The 26,750-nt window shown below is 42.9% G+C and overlaps 1 protein-coding gene across 5 annotated transcripts in view; it reads left to right on the forward strand.

Moving 5' to 3' along the window:
- The window catches only part of tkfc (triokinase/FMN cyclase), a 104,708-nt gene that overhangs the window by 75,036 nt on the left and 2,922 nt on the right, over nucleotides 1-26,750 (forward strand). For all 5 annotated transcript variants that reach the window (XM_041198196.1, XM_041198197.1, XM_041198195.1 and 2 more), the window contains 5 exons: nucleotides 2,418-2,537; nucleotides 6,606-6,743; nucleotides 11,823-11,929; nucleotides 20,708-20,811; nucleotides 26,090-26,123. In XM_041198196.1, coding sequence (XP_041054130.1) covers nucleotides 2,418-2,537; nucleotides 6,606-6,743; nucleotides 11,823-11,929; nucleotides 20,708-20,811; nucleotides 26,090-26,123 — 503 coding nt within the window. The remainder of the gene's footprint in view (nucleotides 1-2,417; nucleotides 2,538-6,605; nucleotides 6,744-11,822; nucleotides 11,930-20,707; nucleotides 20,812-26,089; nucleotides 26,124-26,750) is intronic.

A 26,750-nucleotide genomic window follows, 5' to 3' on the forward strand; every position in this document is an offset into this window, starting at 1 on the left:
TATGTCATCGATTCCAGCTCATGCTAAGGATGTTGCCTCCATAAAAGATATTTGTGATGGGTAAACCCAAAATCTGAAATTCCAACTGCAGCCTATGTAATAACTTTCAAAGCCCTTGCCGCCCCCAGCACCTATAAGAACCATCACACATACTCAGGCCAATACAGCAAAATTAGTGTTTATGTAATATTCAAAGAAACAAGAAACAAGCATAACGTTTTCTGGTGTTAATGATCACACCATCAAGAGAGTTTTAAAATATGAATGGAAATAATGTCACCCATGAGAAGCCCCTGTTGTGCTCAAGGTGCCTTAATCTTAGGTTTGTGAGTGCTGCATCTTGGTGCCCCCCCCCCCCCCCCCATTTGCTGGCAGTGGCATTGAGGGAGCCTGCTGGCTCTGCTGTCGTGTCGCCCCTGTTGACCTTGGCGGTCGTCCTCTGGCCGGTGGAGCCTGAGAAGGCTCCACCTGGGAAGGTGTGTCCAGCGCCAAGGCTGGGCACTCCTCAGTCATCATGGCCTCATCAGATGCGACAGTCACTGACAGAGGGGCAGAGGAGCTGCTGCCCTCCTCTGGAGAGAAGAGCCCTCAAAGACGCCATTCAATTCGTCCGTCAGCGTGAGATTTGTTTGAAGCCTGCTCACCATTGATGGATGGGAACCTAGCAGGGAGACTAGATGCCTCATCCATCCCTCACACTGGCAGTGACCTCCTGAGGTCATTGCCTGTGTGAAGGCTTGCATGTCCAAGTGCAACCCCAGGAACCCCAGGTTTTGTTCCTGGAGCTACCTCTCCAAGAGAGTCGCCATTGTCTCAGGGGAGGAGGCTGTGTGCTTGATGCTCAGGGTCAATGCGTTGCTCACGCTTGGCATGGACACCTCAATAACAGAGATCATGGCACGCAGATCTCCCCGCACATCCCACTGGACATCCAGCATCTGCCGCCTGATTGACCACTCCAGAGGCTCATCATCTCCTTTGGACTCAGCATGTTCCTGGTCTCCAGCAATCCTCCGACTGCCGACACCTAAGGCACTCTCTGCCTCTGCCAGCTCCTCATGTGAGTGTGCCATGCCCTTTCCACTGTGCACTACCATAAGAGCCAATGAACTTAAGCCTAACGACATGCTAGTCCCTGCACTGGTGTCTGGTTCAGAGAGAGCGTGTGATGCAGGTGCAGGTGTCCTCCTCTGGGGTTAAGGAGCGGTCCTTGGGGTCCCAGAATCCTCTTGTGGACAGAGCATCTGCAGGAGGGAGAGAATATGTCAGTAAATTCAATCATCACCCTGCGATTTTTGCTCTCCCTGCCACTCTCGCAGCTGTGCACCGTACTTTTATCTCCTTCAGGGACTCCTACCTAATCACATCTGGTGGAATGAGCTCTGCGGTGGCATTCTAGCTCTAAGGCATCCATCTCGTAGTGGCTGAGTTCCAGGAAATTGGGCTCCCCGCCACCCTTCGGGCTTCTAGTCGTTTGCTAGTTCAGAATTTGAATATTGCTGAAAAAAGAAGGGGGTCAAAGCTTTTCATCTTGCACTCACCAGGACACTTTGCAAGTATACCAATATAAAGGAAAAACTACAGCTTATACTGTATGAGAAGACAGTGCTGATTTGTTGGCAAGTGGATTTTAATTGGTAGAGGCGTCACCATGGAGAATGCACCAGTGATGGTGACTGACAGTTTACTGCCAAGCATTGTTTGAAATTTAAACCAGGCAGCTTGACTTTGATTGGTCAATACATTGTGCAACTGCTGATATGTGCAGCCACTCAGTAGTGTGTTTGGCACTGATTGCAAACAGCAACCATGCCAGTTTCCAGCTTTTGCGAAATTGGCATTCTGCCTTTTTTGGAAGTAACAGGCATGGATTGATCATGCAATGCAATCCCCACACTGATATTCAGCTGCTGTTGAATTTTGCCCCCTTCCTTCCAAAGAATTTCTCCCATTGTCCCTATTCTCTTGACGGCACTAATTCATGCAATATAGTTTTGTATATGTTGGCACCTTGTGTGTCATTAATCCATTCAGCTGTGGGGAAGTACTATAACTGAGCCTATTCCTTCATCACCAGTTATCTTCGTGTGTGCCAATTTCTGAAGGCAAATGGGCAGGTGGTTTGAGTTGTTTCTGGAGCACCTTCATGACACTTTGGCTGAGATCAACTAATGGCAGACACATAGACTGAGATACAGGATGATCTTGGCTGGTATGGTTTATGACCACATGGAGTGCATTCATCAAACAGTTGCAGAGGAAGAGGGAAGTCACCTTTTTGGGGACTAGTTTTAAGTTACTTGGTTGCCTTATAAATTTATAGTATTGATAGATAATGATGAGAGATGCATCATTCCAGTGTGCCTGTTCAGATATGCTTTTCTGAAACAAGAGTCTGTCCGTTATTTTTCTTACAGACTCACACAGTTCAGCCCCTGGCTGGCCCAATGCAGGAAAACATCGCCTGGCACGGAAATGCAAAACTCTGAATGTCCCTTCCTTGGAACCTGAGAACACAGATACACCTCCTGAGTCCGGTAAAGGCTGTTCACATTGTTTATGTGGTCTGTGAAAGTGTTTCTGTAGAAAGAAGCATAATTGCACCATAAGGAACGTAGTGTAGATGATGAGAAAAATTCCAGTGAAGTAGATAGCAAGGGAGATAGTGTTCAGAATAAGAGCAAGAGTGAATGGAATCAATAAGTGAACAAATGACTAAAGGAAAGACGGAGGAAGGAAGAGTGATGGAGCCAATGAGGGAGAAAGAGAAATGCAAAATTTGTGAGAAGCAAGCAAAACCATGGGCAGGATTTTTACCTCATTGGGCGGGCGCGGCGGGCATTCCCGGGAGCTGCTGCAAAGCCAGCTGCCGCTTGCGATCTAGCCCCAACCTTGATTTCATGCTGGCTGGCCAATTAATGGCCAGCCAGCGTGAATCGCCGCTGCAACACTCAGCGCTCTTGGGTGGGGTGGGGGGGGGGCGGAGGGGAGGAGTGCGAGCACGGAAGTCAGGGCATGCACACGGGTGTGCCCACAGAAAGCTCCCTGAAGGCACAGAGGCTGCATCAGGGAGCTGACGATTTTCAACATTAAAAATAAACAATCATCCGTCACATGAGCAGGGACATATTAAAAATGAGTTTCAAAAGCCTTTTTTTTAAATCACTGGTCGAAACCTTATCCCTCCCGTGGATGAGGTTTCACAAAAAATGCAAAAGTTGCTTGGCCTATTCGCCCGCCTACCAACCGAAATGTTGGACAGGCAGAGAAAAATTTCATTTAATTAATTGATTCAGGACCTTAATAGGCCTCTTAATTGTTGGCGGGTGCGCTGCCACCCTCATGCGCGCCCGCTGAACAGAATATCACGAGAGTGCACGATGACGTCAGGACACTCTCCCGATGTCATTGCGCACTATTTTTCTCACATTTGGGTCGGGTGCGCACCTGCCTAATGAGGGAAAATTCCTGCCCTATGATGCTGTTGCACTAAATGTTCCATTCAAGTTCTGTAACACTTGAATATTGTGTTGCTTATAGCGTAAAATAATGAACATTTTTGAGATATCATCAATGTACTCAATCTTTTGTAATAGTATTTTGGTACCTTAGAAGAGTATTTTCTCCGTAATAATGTTAAAACATCTAAATTAGGATGTAATTTGCCCTTCATTGTTTTATGGAATTATTGATCCATTGCAATAGTCTGTGGATTTTTATTTTGGAAGTATCTATTTGGCTTAGTGGTAGCACTGTCACCTCTGAGTCAGAAGGTGTGGATTTGATCATATATTCTTTGCTAATACTTAAGTCATTACTGAGGTGCTGCATTGGTGACCTTATGTTTTATGTTAAATCAAAGCCCATCTCCCAGTTTAGTGGGAGTAAATGGTGTGAAAAAGGCTAGGCAGTTCCTTTAGTAACCTGTTTGATATTCCACCCATGACTAACATTAGTTAAACAGATTATTCAGTTATTAAGCTTATTTTCTGTTTATGGGATCTTGCCATTCACAAATTAGCTGCCATTTTTGTCTTGAAAATAACAGTGACTGCATGTTCCTGATGACGTGAAATAGCACTGTATATATGTAATTTCCAATTTTGTTTATCTCTCCAAACAGCTGCTCTACTGGTGACTCTTTGTTTCTCTTTTGTGAAGAACCTTCAGGCAGACTTTTTGTTTAAAGATGCAACACAGAAATTGTAGAATAATGGGTCTTGCCGTAGCAATAATCAACCATAGCGAGGCAATAGCAACAAGTGTTTCAGCAAATACAAATTTTGTAACAGGCTTTAATATTTTATTTACAAAAAGCAGGAAACCGATCAATTTTCAGGGCTATCTGTATGCATCAGGTATTTAACTAAAATAATCAGATTGAAAAGGCTAGTATTACATACCCTGCTCATTAGCATTATCAAAGTTCTGCAGATTTCATCTGTGTGTTAGATGACATGATCAGCTTTACTGTTTTATTATTTTTTGTGTTAGTGTAGGTGCTTTGATCATCTACTCAACTCGTTTCTATTAAAATATAAATGTTTTCTTGTTTAAATTCTTGTTCATGGAAAATTATTGGAAACACACCAGTGTAGTTAGGATTCATTTTATTCACACGTTTTCTCCTAATCAAAGTTTCCTTCAAAACACAGGAGGGAACTATTCGAGTTTCTGTAATGAACACAGCAGGAAACATCTTCATGTAGAGGAGACTTCCAGTTGTGATGATGCTGGACACATTGCATCAGAAGTAGGAAGAACAGGAGAGCAAGGGCTGGGTAATTTCAAGGGCAGTAAGAAATGGACAATTAGGACTCTCTACTACCCAATGTAGCAAGAGTAATGTGGGCAAAACAGCAGTGAAAAATCGTATATACAGAGACTGCTCCACATTAGCAACACAGCTAATGAAGTTTGTATTCTAATTCGTCCAGTCAAAAAGCAACATCCATGCAGCACTAATGGCACAAATGAAAATGCTCACGATACTAAATCACTATGCCACTGTAAATACACCATTGCTAGATTCAGTCAGTGTTCACCACTGGACCACAGAGGTAACAGATTCTCTATTTAAACATGGATCTGTGTATCTAATTTCAACTTTAGTTTGAGAGCAGAGCCAGTGTTCTGAGGCAAGTGGCATTCCTGGCTACAGGGCGCCATTGATTGAACTCATATAAATAATCATGTACATATGGATAGGAATATAAGAATGTAAGAAATAGAAGCAGGAGTAGACCATATGGCCCGTTGAGCATGTTCCACTATTCAACATGATTATGGATAATCTCCTGCCTTTATTCGACTTTCCTGCCTAGTCCCCATACACCTTGATTCCCTGAGAAATCAAAGATTTGTCTACCTCAGCCTTAAATATAATTCACTCTCTCCACTACCAGCGCACAGTGACAGTAGTGTGCACCATGTATAAGATGCACTGCAACAACTCACCAAGTCTCATTCAACAGAACCTTACAAACCTGTAACCCCTCAAAGACAACAGATGCATGGGAATACCACGATCTGCAAGTTCCCCTCCAAGCCATACACCATCCTGACTTGGAACTATACTACTGACCCTTCACTGTTGCTGAATGAAAAACCTGGATCTCCCTTTCTAACAGCAATGTGAATATATCTACATGACATGCACTGCAGAAGCTCAAAGAAGCAGCTCATCTCCCCCTTTCATGGGTAATTAAGCACGAGCAACAAATGCTGCCTTGCCAGAGACGCTCATGTCCCGTGAAAGAATAGGAAAAAAAAACCTACCCAACCTTCTTCAATGATTGTGCACATGTAATCCCTGGTTTCTCTGTTCCTGCATCCACTTTAGAATTGTTTTATATATTTTATATTGCCATTTCTCGTTCTTCCTAGCAAAATGTACCACTTCACACTTCTCTGCATTAAGTTTCCTCTGCCACTTGTCCGCCCGTTCCATTAGCCTACCTATGTCCTCTTAAAGTCTAACACTATCCTCCTCAGTTCACAATGCTTCCAAGTTTTGTGTTATCTGCAAATTTTAAAATTGTGCCCTGCATATTATGTCTAAGTCATTATTATGCTTACAGAAAAGTGATGGTCCTAGAACTGACCCCTGGGGAATTGCACTGTACACCTTCTTCCAATTGGAAAAGCAAGTATTCACCACTACCCTGTTTCCTGTCACTCAGCCAACATTTTGCCTATGCTGACTCTGTCCCCTTTACTCCATGTGCTTCAACTTTGCCAGCACTTTATCAAGCATCTTTTGGAAGTCCATATACAGGGTATCTCACATCAACCACTTTACCCTCATTAATCATCTCTGTTACCTCAGCAAAAAACTTAGTCAAGTTAGTTAAATATGATTTGCCTTTAACAAATCCATGCTCTCTTTCACTAATTAATCCACACTTATCCAAATGACTATTAATTTTGCTTCATATTCTCATCTGCAAAAGATTTCCCACCACAAGGTTAAACTGACTGGCCTATAGTTGCTGGGTTTAACCTTACACTTCTTTTGAACAAGGGTGTAGCATTGTACATATCGAAAGTTGCAATGAATAAGGTTTGAAACCCATGCCTTACATTTAATTTCAACTGCTTTACAGGTCCTTTCGTGGATAAGGCGCATTCAGTCTTAGACATGATCTCCACCACTCTGCTTCAGATGGAGGAAGAACTGAATGAACTGGATAGGGAAGCAGGAGATGGTGACTGTGGTGTTACACATGCAAGGGCAGCACAGGGTCAGTTACTGAAAGAATGCAACTCTGAGAATTTGAAAATAATTGTTGGTAAAATGTTGGCAGTACCAATGGATGATTTAGGGATGTGGGACTGAAATGTCAACAATGTGTACCTTCAACTAAATTTAAATCATGCCAACTCACTGATTCAGTTCCTTCCTCAGAGAGATATCTGTACAGTGACGAATGACTCTGAGTAACTGATTCAGAAAGATCTCTGTATGGTAATGTCTTTCAGTTCCTCCCTTTGGTACAATAAGGAAACTTCTGCACCCATGCTTTTTTCCCATTGAGTGATTGAATTGATTTAGCAATATTGTAGAGCATCAAATGTTTTTAAATTGCAATGAGAATGAGACATTGCACTTGAGTCCATTTAATTCATTGAATGTCTATAATCTGTGTTGTGGACTGTACACAACCCTTTTAGCCTACTAACAACTTTCCTTTCCCAGAAGCTCAAGACAATCATTCTTTGCACAATATTTAAATGTCTCCACCTTTATTCCCAAACGTCGAGCTCTTTTTCAAAAATTATTTTTTCCTTTTGCTAAATACAGTTCTACAAGAGAATGGTATGCTGTTGAACCCACATATCCCTAAAAATCTCATGATTACTGGTTTTGTTATGGGAATGGGAAACTGTACAACTGAATGTACCTTTGCTGCTCTAGGCAATACTTGTTCCTGACCCGCCACATGGTAGGTCACCTGAGCCTTAGCGAACTTGCTCTTTGCGAGATTGATCACCAGGTAAGCTGACTGTAATTTCTGGAAGAGGGCTTCCAGCTGCTTTCTGTGAGTTTTCCAGGTGTCACTGTACACTAGGAAGATGTGTAGGTACATTATACAGTTGGATAAGCCTGCCACTACCTGGTTCATAAGCCTTTGAAAGGTGGTTGAGGCATTCCCGAGTCCAAATGGCATGACTCGACACTGGTATAACCCATCCGGAATCACAAAAGTGGAGATTTCCTTCGTGCGGGCAGTCAAGGGAACCTGTCAGTATCCCTTGAGTAAATCTACCTCTGTAATGTAGGCTGCATTATCTACCTGACCTATGCAGTGTTTCAGGTGGGGAGTTGGCTCTGGTCACTATTAACCTTGCGGTAGTCAATGCAGAGGCTTGGGCACAAGCAAAATGGGGGACCTCCATCTACTGCTGCTGGGCCCTGTTAGTTGGTACTATAGCATGCAGTTAATCTCCTCCAGAACCTAGGCCAGCTTTTCTGGACCTAGACAGTAGGGATGTTGCCTTATGGGAGGGGCCTCTCCCACATCCATATCATGTACAGCCGAAGTGGTTCAGCGTGGCTCACCTCTACAGATGTTTTTAAATGCAGTGAGCAGCCTTGTCTGATGATCTCACTTTTCTGCACTTAGATGGGTGAATATGGTGTCCAGCTTCGCTAAAATTTCTGTGTTTGCTAGCTGGATAGTAAGAGGTTCAGTGTGGGCCTTACCCATGTCTCCCTCCAATTCACCCTCATTGTTCCTCTCGCCCTCCAGGTCTGTTGTTATTGGACAGACCGTATACCCGCTTCTCCCATTCTCGCTGTTGCTGACATGACACAAGCCTTTGCGTTTTCCTGTGGTCTGGTGTGTCAATTAGATAGTTAACCTTCCATAGCTTCTTTGCTATTCTGCATGGGCCACTGAAACAGGCTTTTAGGGGTTCACCCAGTATTGGTAGGAGCACTAGTATGTTGTCTCCTGGCTGCAAGGTTTGTTTATCTGCCTGTATTTTCGTAGCTGTTAGGGAGATTTTTCAGTGTTGTTGAACCATATCACAGGCTCTCGTGAGTCACTCATGGAACACAGGTACGTAGTCTAAAATGGATATTTCCAACTTCTGTTCTAAAAATCTCTCCTTGATTAGTTTCCAAAGATCTATCACTTGGTGTCCGTAAACCAATTCAAGTGGAGTAAAACAGGTGAACTCATTGGGTGAGTCTCTGTACAAAACAGAAGAAAACCTAGTCTTTTATCGTAGTCAAGTCATGAGGGTACTCATGGCAGTATGCCCTGATCATTGCTTTTAGGATCTGGTGGTACCGTTCTAGTGCCCCCTGCGGCTGCACGTGATTTGCCTAAGCCTTCAGCTGGGTCACACCCAGGTTACTCATGACTTCCTGGAATATTTGGGACATGAAATTTGAGCCCTGATCCAACTGGATCTCGGTGGACAGTCCGTACCGGGTAGTGGAATGTGTTAAGTCCCCCACTACTGTTTTAGCAGATAGGGTTCTCAGGGGAATGGCCTCTGGAAGTGGGTAGCCACATCCATGATGGTAAGGAAATACTGGTTTTGTTTTGCGCAGGGGTCCCAACCACACCTTACTGAATGCTTCCCCAAAAGCCAGCATGGGAATCATAGGTGCAGGTTTTTTGCAGCCTGGGGTTTTCCCACAGCCTGACAGGTGTGGCAGGATCTGAAAAACCTTACTACATCCTCGTGGAGATGTGGCCAGTGAAAATGCTGGCTAATGTGAGACTGAGTTTTCCTTATACCAACATGCCCAGCCATTGGGATTTCAATTGCTAGTCTTATTATTTTCCCACGGTGCCTCAGTGGCACCACTACCTGATGGATCACTTTCCACTCCTCGTTTGTAGGTCTGTGAGGGGGCCCCCACTTCCTCATCAGCACATAACTTTTACTGTATTAACATTCAGGGATTGCCTGTGTCTCCGCTTCAGTTTGGGCAATCTGAGCTAAACTACAACCAAGGAAGACCCATTTTTAACCTCCTTAGGGTCCTCTAGGCTACCCAAAAAAGACCTCAGATAACCTGACAGGGTCATCTGTCTACAAGTGCCAATTCAGCTGCATGTGATGGAGTTTGTCTGACCATAGACCAGGTTACCACACAGTTAAGGAAAATGCCAAGCACTTTCTCCTGCAGCAGTTCTGTCTCCTTGACCTCAGTCAGCTTCTCTGAGACTACTGGAGATGCTATCACTTTTGATCCCTCCAGGTCATTGCTGAGGAGCAGGTTGACCCCATCCACGGGCAAACTGGGGACGACTCCCATGGTTATAGGCCCTGACAAAAGGTTGCACTTCAGGTGCATTCAGTATAAGGGGATGGGTATGTACCTGCCTTCAACATCCTTTAACAGCACCTTGCCACTTATTCCACTATCTAGTGGAAAGTGCATGCCTTTTCCCAACAGTAGATTTCGGTTGGCACCTGTATCCCTCAGTATCACTGTAAGATTACCTACCTGGGAAAATGTAGCCACTCTTCTGTCTGATACAAAATCCTGTAACCCGCAGGGATTTTTAAAAATCTGCACTCACAGAACTGTGCCTACAGGGATTCGCTGCCACTGTCAGAGCCATAGCCTGATCTGCTATCCTCTCTGTCTGACTTCCATTTTCTGTGCAAAGTTTGTGTGCCCCAACAAATCCCAAGGGTTATTCCTGTAACTTTAGCTGTCAGCACGGAGGTATCCTGCTTTGTAGCAGTTTAGACACACAGACTTCTTGGCCTCACTCCTCAGCACAATCCTTCCTGGCTTGAGGAGGGCCCTCTTTGTTTGCAGGTGTCCCTTCTCTCCCACGGGTGCTCAGTTTCCTATCACTCTCCCACCTTCTATCCTTCTCAGTGGTTGGGGTGGCTAGGGAAAAGTTTCCTTTGGGATGAGTTTTTGTGAACCAGCTCTTAATCGTCAGCCAGTGTTGCTGCCTGTCTGGCCCCTGTTACTCTCTGTTTCTCTATGTGAATTCTTTTCTCTATGTGAGTTCTTATTGGGAGTTGTATGGCGGTTTTGAACTCCTCAAGGAGAATTATTTTACAAAGGTGTTTGGCAGTGGCCTCAATTTTATACGTCTGTATGCATGGTTCAAAATTGAGCTGTTTAAACTGTTCAAATTCCAGGTATGTCTGGTCAGGCCATTTGCTGAGGTTACAGAATTTTTGATAGTACACCTCTGGCACTAATTGGTATGCACTTAAAATAGCCCTTTTTGCTTTCTTATAGCTTGTTGCACTTTCCTCAGGCAAGAGGGAGTAAATATTGTGAGCTTTTCCTGTCAGCTTACTCTATAACAGCAGGGACCAGTGTTGGGCTGGCCACTTTAACTGCTGTGCTAACCCTTCGAAAGAGATAAAGAAGGCATCCACCTTCTTTATTGTGAGCAATGAGGAGCCAAACAAATCAGGTTTTCTTGAGTTGAAGGAAGAGCAATTCGTTAACCCCCTAAACCCAAGAAAAATAATAAAAGCACGACGTTTAGCATTCAGCCACACACAAAAGACACACACCCAAACACACACACACACACACACCAGAAATAAGAGTTAGAGTCCAATAAAAAAAGGTAAAAGAATATACAGTTAAGGTCCTATGATTGTCCTTCAGGCGTAGATTTTAAACCTTGTGGCTGATTTAGGTTAGCTGGTTTCTTGGATGTAGTCAGGTATAGAGGATATTGCAATTAATACGGGAACTCGGTTTGCTGGTAGATTTCTGATAGAGCTGGCTTCTCGAACTGGATGGCACACTTGTTCCAAAAGAGAGGGAGGGAAAGAGAGCAGCCGTCAGCTTGTTTTCTCTGCTGAAGACTTTCTTGACACTGCCTGTGTTACTTGCAGTCTGTCTTTCGTGGCTGGCAGCCTTGCCTTGAAATGCTTCACCCATTGTGTATTTCCAAGAGGTTTTGGGTGTGCATCTGATCGCCATTGTTTGAATATCCAGTACTTTGCATTTTTAATGTCTCTTCCATAGACAGTTAAGAGTTTTGATGGGTGTTTAGATTATAGGAAATGTCTCTCTCTTACTCCCCTGAGGGTAATTTGTTGGTTTTTCATGTCCACCTTGGAATGTGACCTTGCATTTTTGAGCCATTTTCCCTGAATCATTTCAAATTGCAAAATTTCCAGTCAGTTGAAAGTTGAAAAATCATATTTTCAAAAATGAAGGTGCTTAGCCTTGTAACAAAATAATCTATGTCAGTGAATGCTAAATTGATGATGTTGAGTATAGCTAATCTATCATATATCTTTTACAATAAGGAGTTGGGGTCTTGTTTGTAAAACCTCCTGATATCTGAGAATCTTTCTTTTTCACTCAGCCATTAAGAACTTGTTGACATCTGATGCAGTTCCTGGCAACGGTCACCAGCTCCTTTTGTGTCTAGGCAGGTTGACACGAGACCATATGGGTGGGGCATCAGGAGCAGTAAGTCTAAATGATGATTCTATTTCTAACCAACATGTAGTGCGAAACTGTAGCAAAGAATAACCCGATAGTTGGGCTAAAAGAACCACAACAGACATTAATTTTATTTGTTTGTACACAATCAGTAAATCAGGTAATTCAGCCAAGCTTTTGGTAGCTTAAGGCATGTAATGCTGAAAAGTGTATTCAGTTCACCCTGTTTATTCTCAACTCTATATACATGATATGACACTCTTCTTGCTCCTGAAACCTAATTGTGCTGAAATGCAGATGTATTATGTCATTATCATCATATTTTCTCCTACTGCAACATATTTCTTCTGTGGAACTCAAAATTGGACTGTATGGCCTTGCTTTTCACTGTTGAGCTTTGGTTTATTAGTTTGGCTCAATTGGTATTATTGCCTCTGAGTCAAAGTGATCAAATCCCACTTCAAGATTTCAGCACATCATTTACACTGATACTCAGCACAGTGCTGAGGTAAGTGTTGCGTTGACAAAGACTTTTGTTATTTATTTCTTCTCAGCATATATGTGACAATAACAAGGACACGTTTATTGTCTATCATAGTCTTTAGGAAGGTGCTATTGAACCTTTTTTCCTTGAATCACTACAGTCTTTGTCCTGATGGCACTCCCTTGATTTTGTAAGGTCGAGGATATTGACCTAGTGACAGCGAAGGAACAGAGGTAAATGTCCAAGTTAGTTTAAAATGTGAATTACATGGCAAATTGGAGGTGATGGTGTTCCCATGAATTTGCAGCCTTTGTACTTCTTAGTCATGAAGTGGTTGTGAGGTGCCCAGTTAGATTTGTTTCTGGAGGATTGGACATGCATCAATGATGTCCAGTACTGTCAAGTCGATCGCAGTATCAAAACAGCAATGAAACTATCAGACAAGATGTTAAATCAAGGCCCTGAGTGCCTGTTTAGATTGATATAAAAGATGTTATGGCACTATTTCAAGATCAGAGAATTCACCCAAGCATATACTACTGTTCTTTCTCTGTCACTCAATTAAAATCCTGGAATTTTTTACCTAACCATCAGCACAAGGATTATAGTGATTCAAAGAAAAGGACCAACAGCACATTCCTAAAGACTATCTGGGCAATAAATGTGTCCTGGCCAGCGTCATTCCCCCTCAACCCTTATCACTGGAACAACTTGACTAGACATTTTTCTCACTGCTGTTTGTAAGTCCTACATAACTGCACTTTGAGGCAGTGGCATAGTGGCTTGGCACTGGACTGGTATTCCAGGGTAATGCTTTGGGGACCCAGGTTTGAATCCCGCCATGGCTGGCGAAATTTGAATTCAATAAAAATCTGGAATTAAAAGTCTGATGATGACCATGAAACCATTGTTGATCATTGTAAAAACCTACCTGGTTCACTAATGTCCTTTAGGGAAGGAAATCTGTCATCCTTACCTGGTCTGGTGTACATGTGACTCCAGACCCACAGCAATGTGGTTGATTCTTAACTGCCCTCCGAACAAGGGCAATTAGGGATGGGCAATAAATGCTGGCCTCGCCAACAACACCCACATCCCATGAACGGATTTTTTAAAAAGTGCATTGGGATGCCTCTGAGCTATATAAACACAAATGATATTTCTTGGTCTCCTAATCTATAGCTTCGGACCCTTCATTTTAATTCTTCAAAAATCCAGAAATTTGAAACATAGGTAACCGAGAACCATGGTGTCAACGATATCAGTGATTGAAACGTGGCACAGTGAGACATAGCAATGTGAGATCATACTGTGCTAGGATATGAAAACAAACAATATCAAAGATAAACTGGAATTTTGCAGAGGCAGCAGACGTGAAGACACATCAGGACCAAAAGAAAGGGGCAGCTCCACTTCCATGGGTAACAGGACCCAGGGCTGCATTTTCCCAGTGGCAGCCTATTAAGTGGCTGCCACCATGGTTGCCCTCCTATTGATGTCCCAGCTTTGAGAAAGAGATCAAGAGCAGCCCAAGCTGAACTGCACTTTTTCCCTCTCAGGATATGTTTTTGGAATGATACAGACATGAATGGGAATTGGCACTACCAGCAGTGGTCATTACTGGGGCTGCACCTGCCTAAATGAATACACATCAAGGGCCATGTGACCTTGAGTACAGGTAAATGTGGTCTGGGGGCGCTAGGATCAGACAGATAGTCCCTGGCACGTTTGGGGTGAGGGATGATTGCAGAAGGCAGGCAGTATTGTTGCCATGGGGACAGTCATTGCTACCATGGAGTTGCTGGTGAGCCATAGAGTGCCAAAAAGGAAGGCTGCTCTCCCTTCAGAGCCTGCTGGGAGGCCACCAGGGTTTACCTGGAAATATCTTTACTTGATGGCAGGTCCTCTCAACGCAGGCAAAATGCCGGAGGAGGTGGGCAGGTCCACTTAAGTGGCTCATTTGGGCTCTGGGCAGGTGGTTCGTCTGCCGTTTTTTCCGCTGCTGCTGGCGAAATGGCATGGCAACAGGAAGATGTCGGGCATGCCACCCAATGTTTTCCCATACCATTTTGCCAGCCTTGCTGCCTCACAGCCTGCTCCCAAAGGGCTTGTAAAATTCAGCCCATGGTATTTGAGCTGAGATGCTAGTTCTGATGAAAGTTTATAAACCTGAAACATTAACTCCATTTCTTCCTAAACAGGTGCTGTCAGGCCCACTAAGTAATCCCAGCCTTTTCTGTCTTTATTTCAGTTTCCAGCATCAGCAGTATTTTGCTTTTGTAATATCAAACATGAGATTTTGCCACCTCCCATTCATAACTGTATTGTTCCAAATCCTTGGGCTATTCTTGCTCTCTTTCTCAAACCTGAGTCAAGACGCACCATTTTAAGCCTGACTGCTTGAAAGCCTCAGATAGGCAAGTCAACAAGAACCCTTGAAATGATGGCTGAAAAAGCTTTTGTAATTTTTTCAGCTTATAGGAAAATATAATCTGTTGAGGATTTATTTTAAATCACATAAAGATTGGTTTTGTGGAAACTTCCAACAATTAGCATAGTACAAAGATAACTCTGGGATCTCAGCTCATTTCAGCTCGAGCTGAACATTTCCTTTCAGCTGGAATAGCCCTTTGTGAGGTGGGTTTATCATAGATTTTACCAGCATCGTCATTACTGTCTAACAGCCACTAAGGAATTTGAATTCTGCTTTACTTATCATTCTGGTTCTCTTGACTCTTTGCTCCCACCACTCATCTTCCTCATCTCCCTGTTCTCTCAGTTTAGACTGGTACTATTTCTGCCTCCTCCAGTTCAAGCTCCCTTAGTTAAATCTCTTGTTCCTTTTCTCCAACCCTATCTCCAAGGTTCAAACTGGCACCCTTTGTCTGTCCCTACAGTTAATTATGGAACTCTTCTTTCTCCTCATTCTTTCTCCTCCTCACATACTAATGATTTTACTCTCTTACTTATCTGCACTCACCTCTTATGTTCTGCCTCTGTTGCTGTTCAAGTGATTGACACTGCTGCACACTGTAGAAATTACTAATATTGTAAGAGCGGTAAGGTTGAGGCAGAGTCAAGTCAATGCAGATTTTTTCCTCAGATAGGCAGGTTGTGTTCCCAAAATTATCCAAATCATGATGATATAGTTCCAAGTGAGGATGATGTGTGGCTTGGAGGGAACTTACAGGTGGTGTTCCCATGCACCTGCTACTCATTTTCTTCTAGGTGGTAGAGGTCTCAGGTTTGGAAGGTGCTGTTGAAGGAGCCTAAATGAGTTGCTGCAGTGCATTCTAAACAATGGGATGCTGCATGTCATGGTATGCCATTGGTGGAGGGAGAGAATGTTTAGTATGATGGATGGGGTTTTATCCTGAATCATCCACCAAGTGGAGGCTATTCCATCACATTCCTGACTTGTACCTTGTAGCTAGTGGACAGGTTTTGGGGAGTTGAGAGGTACATTATTTGTCAAAGAATATCCATAGTGTTTATGTGACCCCCCAGGATGTAATGATTGATGCAGCAATGTTAATATCAGTGTTTTGTTTTTGTTCATTCATGGGATGGAGGTGTCACTGGCTAGCCCATCCCTAAGTGCCCTTGAGAATTAATTGGCTTGCTAGGAGAGTCAATTACATTGTTGTGGGTCTGGAGTTACATGTAGATAGTAGATTTCCTTCCCTAAAGGATGCCAAATGTTTTTTTACGACAATCACCAATAGTTTCATGGATTCCAGATTATTTTTTTTCATTGAATTCAATTTTCACCATCTGCCATGGTGGGATTTGAACCTGGGTCCCCAGAACATTACCCTGGGTCTCTAAATTACTAGTCCAGTGACAATACCACTACACCACTGCCTCCCCTAATGATCTTACTTATCTGCACTCACCAATAGGAGATGGTTAGACAAGAGGTGGTCAATGCCTGGCACTTATTTGATGCAGATGTTACTTAGCCTGAATGTTGTCCAGATCTTGCTTCATGCGGGCACGGATTGTTTCATTACCTGACGAGTTGTGAATGGAACCGAACACAACATAATCATCAGTGAACATTTACACATCTGATCTTATGTTGGAGGCATTGTATTGATGAAGATGGTTGGGCCTAGAATACTGCCCTGAGGAATTCCTGCAGCAATGTCCTGGGCTGAGGTGATTAGCTTCCAGCACTCATGAATTTGTTAGCACAGTTGTTATGTTACTGGACTAGAAATCCAGAAGTCTGGATTAGTGATAGGAGGATTGAGTTCAAGTCCCAAGATGACAGCTATAGAAATTAAATTCACAAAAGCTAGTATCAACAAATGTGACATGAAACTACCAGATTGTTGTTAAAACCCCATTCTAATCCTCTGAATCCATCCTGGTTTATATGTAACTCCAGATTCAGAGCAATGGCTTTTAACTACCCTTCTGCCCTAGCTAGACATCCAGTTGTATCAAGTAGCTATGATAAAGGGTTTAATAAGAATGAAACTGGACTGACACACGGCATCACCCTAGACACTGGAAATATCAAGAGGACACCCAGCCCAGTCAACCCTACATTATCCTCTTCACTTATATCTGGAGATTTTTACCAAAATTGAAGAGCTGTTCCACAGACTAGTCAACCAACAGCCTGGAAGAAGCACTTATTTATTGCCCATCCCTAATTGCCCTTGAGAATTGAGTGGCTTGCTAGGCAATCTCAGAGGCCTTTAAGAGTCAATCACATTGTTGTGGTCCCATTCGCGACTCCTCAGGTAATGAAACAATCCGTGTCTGCGTGTGCAATGTATGCCAGGTGGGGAGCTTCAATGTCCATCACCAAGAATGACTTGCTATCACCACTACTGACTGAGCTGGTTGAGCCCTGAAGGACATGTCTGTCAGACTGGGTTTGTCACAGATAGTGAGAAAACCAACACAAGGGAACAACCTACTTGGCCTCACCCTCACAAATCTACCAGAAGCATTTGCATCTGTCCAGAACAGCATTGGTAGGTGAGACCACCACACAGTGCCTGTGGAGATGGAGTCACCTCTTTACACTAAGAACACTCTCCATTATGTTGTGTGGCAGTACCACCATGCAAAATGGAATAGATTCAGAACAGATCTAAAAGCTCAAAACTGGGCATCCACGAAGTACTGTGAGCTATTAATAGTCACAAGCTGTAACCTCCTGGCTTGACACATCCCTCACTTTACCATTACCATCAAGGCGGGGGATCTACCTGGTACAATGAGGTGAGCAAAAGAGCTTGCCAGAAGCTCCAATGGTACCTAAAGGTGAGGTGCCAACCTAGTGAAGCTATAACACAAAACTACATGCATGCTGAACAGGTGAAGCAGCATGTTACAGACAGAGCCAAACGATCCCACAGGCAACAGATCAGATTAAAGCTCTGAAGCCATGACACATCCAGTCATGAATATTGGTGGACAATTAAATAACTAAGGGAGTAGAAGGCTGCATGAACATTCACATCCTTAATGATGATGTATCCAGACCCGTGAGTTCAAAAGACAAGACTGAAGCACTTGCAACCATCTTCAGCCAAAAGTACTAAGCGAATGTTCCACCTTGGCCGCCTCCAGAGATCCTCACCAATACAGAAGTTCGTCTTCAGCAAAGTCAATTAACTCCACGTGATGTCAAGAAATGGCTGAAGGCACTGGAGATAGCAAAGGTATGGGCACTGACAACATCCCTGCAATAGTGTTGAAGACGTGCTCCAGAACTAGCCACGCCTGTAGCCAAGATGTTCTATTGCAGCTACAACACTGGCATCTACCTGACAATGTGGAAAACTGCCCATGTAGGAAACATCCAATCTGCTCAATTACAGACCCATCAGTCTACTCTCAATTATCAGCAAAGTGCTGGGAGGTGTCATTGGTGGTGCTATCAAGCAGCACTAACTCACCAATAATCTGCTCACCATTGCTCAGTTTGTATTCTGCCAAGATAATCAGCTCCAGAAATCATTACAGCCTTGGTCCAAACATGGACATAAGAGCTAAGTTCCACAGGTGAGGTGAGAGTGACTGCCCTTGACATCAAGGCAGAATTTGGCCAAGTGTGGCATCAAGGGGCCCTTGTAAAATTTGAATCAATGGGAATTCTGGGAAAGCTCTCCACTGTTGGAACCATACCTAGTGGATGAATCCTTTGAAATCAGCAGGGCTACCTCGGGTTGAACTCTCAAGAGTGGACAAGCGAGCATTTTCTGTAAAATGCATGAAATATAAATGGATAAAACTGCTAACTGAACAATTCTAATGGGACAGATTTTGCATTCAGTTGAAGAACCAAGTTCAGGAAAAGGTGTTCATGATCAAATTGTTCTTAAAATTAGGTGGTGGATATTAAAATTTAAGGAATTTCATATTTTTTACTGAATCTGAAAATTAACATTATGTAATGAGTTGGTATTAAGTCACAAATGACATCCCATGTGACTGTGACAAAGGTAAACTTTCCCTCCTCCACCTTCTCTCAACCTGCCTTTGCCACTGTTGACCGTGTCACTCTCCTCCAACATCTCTCCACTGTCATCCAACTGGGTGGAACTGTTTTCATTTGCTTCCATTTTTACCCATCTAATCAGAGCCAGAAAATCACTTGCAATGGCTTCTCTTCCTGCTCCTATACAGTGGTGTTCCCCAAAGATCTATCCTTCACTCTCTCATATTTCTCATCTACAAGCTGCTCCTTGGTGACATCATCTGAAAGTACACTGTTAGTTTTCACATGTACACTGGTGACATCCAGCTCAGATGGATTTGGCATAAATGGGCATGGAGATTGGGTGGGGCATGAGTGGGTGAGATAGGTAAGGGCTAGAGGGTGTAACGTTTAAGAAGAGAACTGGAATGAAATTCCAGAGAACCAAGGTGGGCCATTTAAATAGCCTGCCTTGGCACTTGACAGCCCCTGTGACCACCTACAATCTGCATCTGGGGGCAGCAGGCCAGACTCCATCCCGCAACCCAAACGAAGATCCCACCTTTTGTGTCGCTTTGCCTGAGGTGGGTTTCCCAGCTATCCGCATCCACCTCGGGAATGAAAATCCAGACCTTGATCATGAAATATATTCGTGGCTAAGTTAGACAGATTTTTTATCTACTAGGGAGTCGAGGGTTAATGGGGGGGCCCAGCTGGAAAGTAGACTTAAAGGCCATAATCAGGTCAGCTATGATCTTATTAAATGCGGAGCAGACTTGAGGGGCCGAATGACCTACTCCTCCTACTTCTTATGATCTAATGAATTTACCTCATCACCACCTCTCTTGACTCCTCCACTGTTCCTAAAATATCAGATCGCTTATCCAATGTCCAGTACTAGTTGAGCAGAAATTTCCTCCAGTCAACTATTGGGAAGACTGAGCTATTGTTTTTGGTTCCTGCTCCAAAATCTATTCCCTAGCTACTGAACCCATTCCTCTCCATGGCAACAGTCTAAGATTAAGCCAGTCTGTTTGCAACTTTAGTGACACATTTGACCCCGTGATGAGCTTTCTAACTCATATCCGTACCAGCACTAAGAATGCCTATTTTCACCTCTGTAACATCGACCTATTTTGCCTCTGTCTTAGCTCATTTATGTCTTCAATACCTCTGGATCTGATTATTCCAGTGCACTCCTGACTGATCTCCCACATTCTCCCCCTAATAAACTTGTGTCATTCATAAACGTGCATCTTGCTTTTGTCTTAACTCGCACCAACTCTTGTTCACCTTTCTCCCTCATGCTCGCTGACTGTCATTGGCACTTGATCAAGCAATGTCTTGATTTTAAGATTCACATCCTTGTTTTCAAATCCCTCCATAGCCTTGGCCCTCCCTTCCTCTATAATCCCCTCCAGCTCCACAACCCCTACAGATACTAGCACTCCTCTAATTCTGGCTTCTTGAGTATACGTGATTTTAATCACCCCACCTTCAATGGTCGTGCCTTCAATTACCAGACCCTAATCTCTACAATACCTTCCTACAACTTTCAGCTTCTCTACCTTGCTTTCTTCCTTTAAGACACTCCTTAAAACCTACCACTTTGACAATGCTTTTTGACATCTGACCTAATATCTTCTTGTCACTCTGTGTCATATTTTGTTTTTTAATGCTCCTGTGAAGTGGCTTGGGATGTTTTAGTACATCAAAGGTGCTAAATAAATATAAGTTGTTATTAATTTTATTTCAATTGGAGAGTCATTCCACTCCACTTAGTGTGAATGAGTTTATAATTACCTGTTTTGCTGTAGTCTGATATTGTGTTAGTGGATTGGAGCACTCCATCTATAATGAGATAATCTTTCTATTGTAGCTGTACAGTATTTCCTTGATGGCAGCAGCACAAAGTCTGAAAGATAACAACAATCCCTCTTCCTGGGCAGCGGCTTTGAATTCTGGAATTGAAGCATTGAAGAGGTCTGTATGCCGTGAGATAGGTGGCTTAGTACGAAGAATTACTAAGAAAATAATTTATGTGGCACGAATAGTCAATATGAAGCAGCAACTAGTTACTGGAGACATACTGGAGAAAGGTCACATGGTTCCCATTTCAGAAAGGATGGCATCACCGATGTAGACAACTGCAGCACATGGCCTTATTTCAGTATCATGTAAAATACTCAATCACCTGTACACCTGTGAGTTATCTATAGAATAATAATCTGGTAAACTAACAGTTAGTAAGGATGTGGAAGAGGAAGTACCTGTATTACCAACCTCCTTGACCTTTTCATCGAACTCAAAAACCAACTGAACTGGAAAATTCTACAGTTCTGTGTACTTAGACTTCCTAAAGGCATTTGCTGGAAGTTCTGCACAAAAATTGTTAGCTCAGCTCAAAGCTGTGGGAATTCAGATTTAGTCTTGGAAGTGTGTTTAAAAATAAACTGTCTGAAGAATCGAAATCAATGGGTGCTTTTTAGTGAAATTATGTCAGAATGGTGGCCGAGAGAGAGTGTACCGAATGTGTGACCCAGGTTAGCTGGTTGGACCAGTACTATCTTTATTTTAATCATGACTTGGATTCAGAAACTCATTGCAAATTAGTCAAATTTATCACAGGGCTTATGGTTACTATTCACCAGCACAGCTACTCACACTTTGGTGGGTCCAGTTATACATTTAGTTGATATTTTATCTGATGGCTCGCAGTTTACAAGTGAGCAAGACGAGGGTGGCAGGGACAGTTGTGGAGAGTCTGCATCGGAGGGTGCAATCCTTTTCAAGCTAGATCCAGCTGGACACAGATGCTGTCAAGAATAATCATTAACAGGCAGCAGAAAATCCGTTGATATATGGATAAGCCTTCTACGTGCACTGTGCATGATTACAGAGAGAATGGAAGAGTTCAGCTCAAGCATTAGCATTATAAGGAAATCTATCGCCATGGATAGAGCAACCAATTTCATATAACATCAATGGCGGCAAGAAAATGAGTTCATGCAGGCCCTGACTTTGGCATATGGACTCTGGATGCTAACATGTCTGGCACCTTAATCTGCAGCAAGTTACTCTCCAGCAGTATGGTAGCAGTGAATTGTCAGTGGCCCATGAGAAGGATGATGGTGAAAAGGAGTCATGGAGTTTGGGACTCCACTCAGTGCTCCCACTTTTCATGGCTGTTTTTCCTCTTCCCTTGTTGGTACCTGACTTGCTGCTCTCTCTTGCATGACCAAGTCTGCCCCACTTAGTTGAAGACAACCTAATTATTGTTGACTCAAAGCATCTTAGCAGTCAGAATAGGAATCTGAGCAACCTGCCATAACCTCTGCTGAAGCCACAGGTGTGGCAGCACTTAGGACTGATAGGAAATGGAAGAGTAAAGCTTTGTATTTGCACAAGGATATGCAACATGGGTGTGTGAGAAATTGTTATGTTTTGTTTCCGTTCCTTAGTAGAATCTCAAAATTTATTAACCTTGTGTTACTTTTCAGTGTTTCCTGCTCTTGGTTCTTGGGTGACAATTCACCTTTTTCAGTTTCTGATTGATGATTTGGAAACATGAATTAACAGAGACCAATGGACAATGTGCAGTGGATGGTTAGTTGCTTGCAGGATTGCTTTGTGCCAGTCAGACATATGTTGATGGAGGTTGGGGGTGTAAATGAGAGTTGCTATTGGATGTGGCTCTTGCATTGTTTCAGTGGTAGCAACAACTGAAGCTTAGAATTGTAGGGGAATCTCTGGTATTCTGATCAGCAGTGTGAGTGGCTGGTGATGCATTGGGGTCACCATTTTCCTCAGATTTGTGTACTTAGCGTCTTTTTACTCCTGGGGCAGGACTTTACCCTTGGCGGGCGTGCTCGGCCGGGATGGTCGGGAAGCTGACCACCACCCGTGATCGGCTCCGCATCGCATGGATCGCGAGTGGTAGTGCTGAGCGCTGCCTGTGCAAAGGGGAGGAGGAGGGAGAGCCAGGCCTAGCGTGCAATTTGCATATGTGCGAGAAAGAGCGCTTCAATCTCCCTAAGGCATGGAGCTGCATCAGGGAGATTGAAGCGCTGTGTATAAATAGAATGAAGAGAATAAAAATTTAATAAAATATGTCCTCTAATGTGACTCTGTCACATGAGCTGGGATATATTTTTAATTCAAAAAAAAGTTTTTATTTAACGTTTATTTGCTTTAGGAAACCTCGTAAAAGAGAATTGGGGCCTCAAGGATAGCTAGTTATCATTTCTACCTGGATACAAGGTCCATGTGATTCACGTTGCCATGGCGATAGGCTTTGAGAGGAGAAAGGTTTCCAAGGTTCCCTGAAACTCTCAAACAAGTTAGTCTGCCAGAATCTGGGAGAGGAATGGATATGGAAGCATGCGCTCAGATTGAAAAGACCAAATTCATGAGAAGTTAAAACGAGGCTGGAAGATTCATCTAATTTGCACAAGGGGAAGAATCACTGGGGGGATAAAAACCTCACTGTGAAAGATAGTTCTGAGATTAAAATTTCCCAGGCTGATAAAGGAGAAGAATAGAAGCAAACCCTCGGGAGCTAACAAGCAGCTTGAACTGGTACGAGTAAAATTGAATGTCTACTTAAAGGGCAGTGTAAAGTATATCTTTGAAGAGTGTTTTCAGTTGCACTAAAAGAAAAAGGGGCATGTTCTGTTTTGTGCTTTAAAGTATAAGTTGTCTACAAAGAAGTTTAGTCACTGCTTTTAGTTTTGTTGCAGTAGAAGTCTTAAATGTGGAATCTTGTTGTGTCAGTCTCTCAGCTATTAACTGGAAGTTTTAATTTTTTTTACATTTATCGGTCTCTACGGAGATCATAACAGTATAACAAGTGATTAGGAAGGCAAATGGAGTGTTGGCCTTTATTGCTAGGGGGATGGAGTATCAAAGTACGGAAGTCTTGTTACAAATGTACAGGGCATTGGTGTACAGTTTTGGTCTCCTTACTGAATGAGGGATGTACTTGTATTGGAAGCAGTTCAGAGAAAGTTTAGTCGGTTGATTCCTGGGATGAAGGGGTTATCTTATGAGGAAAGATTGAGCTGGTTGGGCCTGTACTAATTGGAGCTTAGAAGAATGACGTGATCTTATTGAAACAAATAAAATTCTGAGGGGCTTGACAGGGTAGTTGCTGAGAGGATGTTTCCTCTCAAGGGAGAATCTAGAACCAGGCACACAGTTTAAAAGTAGAGGGTCATCCATTTAAGACAAAAATAGGAAATTTCTTCTCAGAGGGTCGTTAGTCTTTGGAATTCCCTTCCACAGAGAGCAGTGAAAGCTAGGTCATTGATATGTTCAAGGCTGAATCAGAAAGATTTTTGATCTACAAGGGAGCCAAAGGTTATGGGAAACAGGCTGGAAAGTGGAGTTAAGCCCACAGTCAGATCAGCCATGATCTTATTGAGTGGCAGAGCAGGCTCGATAAGCCGAATTGCCTACTCCTGTTCCTGTTCTTTCTGATCTTATTAAGATTGATGTGCATGGACTGTTGAAGAAACTTTGTTCTCATGTCACTTTGACTTATTTTTATCCCCCCCCCCTCCCCCCGGCTTGTTAGAAGATACTGGCCTGGATCTTCCACTGGATTGCACTGTATTTTTGGTACTGTTCCCCTGTTACACCATATCCACTGCAAAAGATTGCTGCATTATAAGTGCAAATTGCACTTAGTGCAACTCAGGTTTCCAAGGCCTTTTGTGCCAGTCATAAAAACATTGCAGTAAAAGAATGCCCCACCCATAAAACAGGCCACACCCCCAAATCAGTTAATCTCCATTAGGCATTTTGCTTATAGCGCTCAGTTGTAGGTTTTCAAGGAGTCTGCAAAGATTAAGCTAGGATTCTTGGAAACAAGGATACTAATCATTATGCTTTGAAAAGTTTTGAATGCTATTTTTATAAAATTTATTAAGGAAATGACTACTGCACCTCTACTGAACTTGAAAATAGATTTTTTTAAGTATTGTTATAATAGGCAGAATTTAGCCCTTGGCTGGTGGGCAGGCACCTGAACCCCGCCGCTGAAACGGAGCTCGCCGCCATTTTGAGTGGGCAGTAATTAAGGCCCGCCCAGCAGCCTGCCCGACAGGAAGCGCTATGCCATTCCTGTTCTGCGGGGGAGGGAATCCCCAACTGTCAAAGTGCGCTCTTTCGTGCATGCATGCGAAAGAGCACACTGCTCCCTGAGGCAAAGTCCTGTCTCAGGGAGTTCAGTGAAAGATAAGTAAAGTCAAAAAATAGAGACATTTTAAAATTATTAACATATCCCCCTCATGTGACAATGTCACACGAGATGGGACATGTTGATAACAAACTCAAAATTTATTAAATTTTTACAAAATGGTAATGAAACTTCATCCCGCCAGTGGATGAAGTTTCATTAATAATCTACAGGCCGCTGGGGTTCCTGGCCTGCCAGCCAGCCTTAAGGTTGGCCGGGCAGAGCATTTAACTATCTTAGTGAGCCTGTCAATGGCCTTAATTGGCCATTGGCAGATCAGCCGGCGGACAGCTGATTTCGCTGTCTGCCCGCCTTCCTTAAGATTTAAATGGCCCGAGATGATATCAGGGATTCCTCTCGACGTCATCCTGCGTCATTTTCCCCTCAGTGAGCAGGCCCCGCCCCCAAATCGCTGAGGGCAAGATCCTGGCCAATGTATATATTTTTTATATTTTAAAATTATCTTGCTCACTGTGGTGGATTGACATTGTGATTTTAAATGCATATTTTTTGTGATATTGTTCACCCATTTTCAGCTCTACTAATCAAATTTTAACAAGTTGACGCCATTGAGCATATCGAGGAAAATTTAGGAATGCAATTTTTTTTTTAAGCTTTAAAACTGACACATGTCAGATTTTGTTTTTGGTAACATGCAAATGAGTTTGAATGGAAACAGAGGGTTGGAGGGAAAAAAGTGTTTCAAAGTGGATGCAGTTTATGGCGCAATTTGTGCCAAAATCACCAATTGTGCCCAAGTCAGATAATCTACTCCAAAGAACAGGATTTTTACTGGAACAATTTGATCTCTAGACAAATGTCATATCCCCATTTTGCTATACAGAGATAGATGACTACCACACCAATAGTCATTATGGCTGGACTTTCTAACAGTCGTTGTTGCAGTGAGAAATAGCACAGAGTTTTGCTTGAATTTTTCCATTCTCTTTTTGTTCCAGAGTGCTGATGTGAATTGTGGTGTTTGCTGACAGTTGTTTAATTAAGTTATTTTTTGTTGCACAGATATGGAGGTGCGGAGCTAGGAGATAGAACCATGGTGAGTCTATATCCTTACACTTGAGCAGCTCCAATTGCAGCTAAATGGTGAAAGAAATGGGTATAACAGATTCTTAAAGGGTATTTAATCTAGCCTATCACTTTTACATGGTCTTGGAAGAATGTTATGTGGCATGTGCTACTCACTGTAGTACTGAGTTGTACAGACCAGGAGGGTCCAAAGCTTAGTAACAATTTCGAACCCTGACTTATCCTGAATTTGGGAAACCTCAACATAAACTTGTTGGATTCACTCAGTCTAGCTGCCAAGAAAATGCAAGGGTGGCAGGGATATTTGCCCTGTTGGTGTAGCTTTCTTCCCTTGGTCCATGTTTCTGTCTATTGAATTCTTTTTTTTTTCCAGACAACATTAAGCTTCTCATGCTTCTCCTTGTGCCTGTAACCTCTTCCCTCTGACAGTTGTTATCAGTTTCTTTAGTGAAGAAATTCAGGCAGAGATGATGGTTATTACAACTGAACCAACTATGAAGATTTACTTATTAAAGGGCCACTATTATATGAAAAAAACTATTACTTGGGGAGGGGATTTAACTATGAATCATTTGGATAATTATATCATCATGTGTGGGTGGGAAATGAACAGCTTGATTTTAAAATTCTCATTCTT

The sequence above is a fragment of the Carcharodon carcharias genome, chromosome 10, assembly GCF_017639515.1.
Source record: "Carcharodon carcharias isolate sCarCar2 chromosome 10, sCarCar2.pri, whole genome shotgun sequence".
Taxonomy (NCBI): Eukaryota; Metazoa; Chordata; class Chondrichthyes; order Lamniformes; family Lamnidae; genus Carcharodon; species Carcharodon carcharias.